The sequence below is a fragment of the Cebus imitator genome, unplaced genomic scaffold, assembly GCF_001604975.1.
Source record: "Cebus imitator isolate Cc_AM_T3 unplaced genomic scaffold, Cebus_imitator-1.0 Scaffold629, whole genome shotgun sequence".
In the NCBI taxonomy this organism is placed as follows: domain Eukaryota; kingdom Metazoa; phylum Chordata; class Mammalia; order Primates; family Cebidae; genus Cebus; species Cebus imitator.
Window position 1 is genome coordinate 245,361 of NW_016107944.1, and position 4,579 is coordinate 249,939.

The following is a 4,579-nucleotide window of genomic DNA, read 5'->3' on the forward strand; positions in this document are numbered from 1 at the left end:
TGTTGACCAGGATGGTCTCGATCTCTTGACCTCGTGATCCACCCACCTCGGCCTCCCAAAGTGCTGGGATTACAGGCTTGAGCCACCGCGCCCGGCTACTGGTGGCTTTTATGCCGAGTTTACTGCTGGCCACAGGAAGCAAATCCGATAAAGTTCCATAAACAGCAACCACCTGTCCGTTCTTGGGGCTGCCGTTCAGGAACAGGGTCACCCGCCTCATCACCCTGCCCACCCCCCGCTGGGTCCTGAGTGAGCCGCTACCCTCCCACCCGGTCCTCCTCCCACCTTATTCTCCTTCCGCCCTCCCCCTTCCTCCTCCCACTCAGACTCACCTCCCTTCGCCACCTTCTTGCTCTTGGGGACGCACCATACACACACACTCTGTCCCACACCCGAGGCTCGGCTGGTCCTCCTCCCCACTCCGCCCCTAGGCTCCTCCCAGTCTGTCTTTTTTTAGTGGGGCTTTATTAACTTTTGGAATCAGCGTTAGGCTGGTTTGATAAAAATAAGCGGTACTTTTGTTTACTGTATTTTAAAAACCAAGTATGTGTGTATGTTTAGTGCAATATCAGTCTTTACAATGGTAAAGCCATTATATAGAAACAGCAGGCAATTCCCCTTATATCCAAGAAAAGAAAGCCACATACAGTCTTCACAGATTCAACATTTTTGAAAACCAAATAAATTAAAATATGCCTTTTGAGATGTGGCCTGAATGTGACTTTTAGGAAAATAGCACAAAAATTGTAAGTGTACTACTCATCAACACATTAAAAATGAATAATGATGTATTTCAGTTATTTTTCCCATCTTAGGCAATTTAGCAATACACTGAGGGCTGCCTTGTAAGAGTGAGACCATGGAAAGCTTAGATTTATTATCTATATGCTCAAAGAGAAAATTAAACAAATTCTTTGATATTTCATGTTTCACATGCTCTGAACTCAAATATGATGATTGAAGAACCCTTTCCTGATTCTCAAAAAATGAGTAACACTGAAAAGATTCACAGCTTCCAGCTGCCACTGCTGTCCAAGCCACTCTGAGCAGCTTTCCACAGATGCTGGGTGAGGCTCTTAGTACAAATATCACACATCCACCTCTGCAAGGGATCAACAGGGTTCATTCATTCCTCTAATGCATTTTTCATCAAGACGGCCCCAGAACATACACTGCCCTGCCTGGATGTCAGAAGGAGTTCACACATGCATGGTGACAAATGGACCTCTGGAGGGACCAGAGAAACCACAGCACTCCCAGTTACCTTGTGTTTGTCATCGGTCTCCCCACTAGGTGTGAACTCCCTGTGGGCAGCTACATCGTCTGCCTAAAACAGTTCCGGCACAGGGTAAGTGCTCAAGAAATACCTGACGAGGGAAGGAATGGATGGGTCATGGGTCACCGAAGTGCTTCCATATGGCCTGCGGGTCCCACCTGCCCGGTCCCTCCTACCTGTGCCGCTCCTCAGGCGGCTCTCGGCAAGCTCTGAGATGGCTCCAGCAGTGGCGGTCTTCTTCAGGCGAACCACCCCCGATGTGGCGGTGCTTCCTGGCTTGTTGAGCGTGTCCTCACTGCTGGCCCTCTTGAGCTGAGACAGTTGGAGAGAAAGAGAGAGGATGAGGAGGTGGTTTTCGGGAAGGAGCCTATATGCCAGCAGCGCATGGGAGCTGGGCTATGTGCCCAGCAGTCAAGATACAGTAACAGCACTTTAAGTAGCATGACAGGGTGAAGTGAAAAAATACAAAGCTACACAAACCTGTTTCTGTCATTACAGGTTCGAGTATGATCTCCCATGACTGTTTCAAAGAACAGTGTAAGACTGTGTGAAGAATATCCATCAGGTCGAGTAATGAACCTTAAAAAATCTGGCTGGGCATGGCAGCTCATGACTGTACTCTCAGAATTTTGGGAGACTGAGGTGGGAGGATTCCTGGAGCTGAGAAATTCAAGAGTAGCCTGGGTAACACAGTGAAAGCCTGTCTTACTACTTTTTTTTTTAAATTAGCTGGGCATGGTGGCACCCAGGAGGCTAGGGCGAGAGGATTGCTTGAGCCCAGGAGTTCAAGATTGCAGTAAACTATGATTGTGCCGCTGCACTCCAGCCTGGGTAACAGGGTGAGACCTTGTCTCTAAACAAAAATTTTAAATAAATAATAAATCTGCTTTCCTGGTGGTGGGAAAAAAGAATGGGAACCAATGAAAAAAGAACCATGAGATGCACAAAAGGCAGGGTAGGTCAACGCACAAGAAATTCAACAACAACAACAAAAGGCTGATGACATAGGCCAGGAGGAAGTGGAGGGACAGAAACAATCTGAATATCTGCCCTGGCCTCACCACCAAGCGTTCTGTAGATGATCTCACACTGAAAATGTGTTCAAAGGTGAGAAAGGAACTTTCTTGGAGGCTGGAAGACAGAAGAGAGCAATACCTTCTGTTCTGGCTTTGCTTTCTTCCCTGCCATTGGACAAACATTCACTAAATGGCACTGAAGTCTAAGAAAGGAGACTCCTTAGTGATCCACACTTCAGGCCCAGATAGATTACATTTGAGGTTAATTAGAAAAACCACAACTAAATTGTCTCAACCACTGTTGAGTCTTTGTGAAAGAAGGCTCTGGAGAGGAATGGCGCCAGAAGACTAGAGAAGGTAGCTGCCCAGAGTGATCTAATATATCCAACATCTGGAGCACACAGTATGGAAAAGCCCTCAAATCAATGCAAGCATGCAGTAGGCGGGCCCCGCCCATCACACAGGCTGGGAGCCGGGAGGCAGGGAAGTCCTGCTCCATCCTACTCCACTGGTCATTTACTGAGAGTTAGAAGTTTAAATATTTGTGGCCGGGTGTGGTGGCTCACGCCTGTAATCCTAGCACTTTGGGAGGCCGCCGTGGGTGGATCACCTGAGGTCAAGAGTTCAAGACCAGCCTGGCCATCATGGTGAAACCCCATCTTAAAAAAAAAAAAAAAGAAGTTTAAATATTTGCACAATTTTTTAAAGTTTCCACCTTTGCATCATTTAAATTTCAGGATATAAATACCCTCACCCCACCATAGCTTAAAAGTGAAAAAACACCAATACTAAGTGTTGGTGAGGCTGTGGAGCAGCTAGAATGCTCGTGCCCTGTGGGTGGAAGTGTAAAGTGGCACAATTGCTTTGGAAACTGGCAGTAGCTACTAATGCTAATGCTGGAAGACAGACGAAAGCAACACCTTCTGTTCGAGCTTCACTTTATTCCCTGTCATGAAAGGGGTAGGGCAAACATTTGCTGAAAGGCACTAAGTCAACATAGGAGACTCCTAAGTGAGCACAGCAGTCCCCTAGGATTCAGCAATCCCATTCCTAGATCCACACCCAAGAGAAGTGAGTACACAGGTCCCTCAAAAGAATGTTCATAGCACCATTTTTATAGCAGCTCCAAACTGGGACAATCCAAATGACCTTCAAGAGAAAGGGTAAATGCAATGGGAACTACACAGCAAATAAGAAAAAAACAAATTACTGATACACTAATAAATGGATGTCTATCCCAGGTATTAGGCTAAGTAAAAGAAGCAGACACAAAAGAGTATAAAAGAGTATATACTGCCTAATTCCACTTGTATTAACTTTAATAACTACACAATCAAATGATGGTAATATAAGTCAGAATAGTGGTTACCTCTCAGGGAGTTACAACTGAAAAGAAACGTTCTGGGGTGCTGGAACGTTCGACATCCTGGCAGGGTGGTGATTACACAAGTATAAACAAATGGAAACATGCAGTGAGCTTTATAGCTAAGATTAAGATTAGTGTACTTTATGGACTCTATTGTAAATAGGCTTCATTAAAACAGAAAAAAATTGGGGTGAAGGAATTTTGCAATTTGTGGAAAGTCCTAGTTCCACTCCTGCAAATACCAGCCTTCTGTTTTTTTTTTCTTTTTTTAAAATAAGTTTTAAAACTTTACTGTGCTAAAATAAGCATAATATAAAATTCACCATTTTCAGTGCTCGATTCAGTGACATTAAATACATTCACCATGTTGTACAACCATGGCTACCATCCATATCCAGAATTTTACCATCACAAATAAAGTCTGCTCATTAAACAGTAACTTGCCATTGCTTTTGAACAAGAGAGATGATGGTAGAATTTTCTTTTTTTTTTTTGGAGACAGGGTCTTGCTCTGTTACCCAGGCAGGAGTGCAGTAGCTCAATCAAGGCTCATTGCAGCCTTGAACTCCTGGGCTCAAGGGATCTTCCCAAATCAGCCTCCCAAGTAGCTAAGACTACAGTGTACAACACAATGCCTGGCTAATTTAAAAATTTTTTTTGTAGAGATGGGATCTCATGGCTGGGCGCAGTGGCTCACACCTGTAATCCTAGCTCTTTGGGAGGCTGAGACGGGCAGATCACCTGAAGTCAGGAGTTCGAGATGAGCCTGGTCAACATGGCGAAACCCCATTTCTAGGAAAAACACAAAAATTAGCTAGACATGGCACATGCCTGTAATCCCAGCTACTCAGGAGGCTGAGGCAGGAGAATCACTTGAACCTGGGAGGCAGAGGCTGCAGTGAGCCGAGATTGTGTCACTGC

General features: G+C 45.1%; 1 protein-coding gene and 1 pseudogene across 4 annotated transcripts in view; both read right to left on the reverse strand.

Annotated features, from left to right (window-relative positions):
• Positions 1 to 224, reverse strand: part of LOC108295295 — a 5,055-nt pseudogene extending 4,831 nt beyond the window's left edge.
• The window catches only part of SPECC1 (sperm antigen with calponin homology and coiled-coil domains 1), a 269,791-nt gene that overhangs the window by 228,703 nt on the left and 36,509 nt on the right, over positions 1 to 4,579 (reverse strand). For all 4 annotated transcript variants that reach the window (XM_017517382.2, XM_037734510.1, XM_017517388.2 and 1 more), the window contains exon 3: positions 1,453 to 1,588. In XM_017517382.2, coding sequence (XP_017372871.1) covers positions 1,453 to 1,588 — 136 coding nt within the window. The remainder of the gene's footprint in view (positions 1 to 1,452; positions 1,589 to 4,579) is intronic.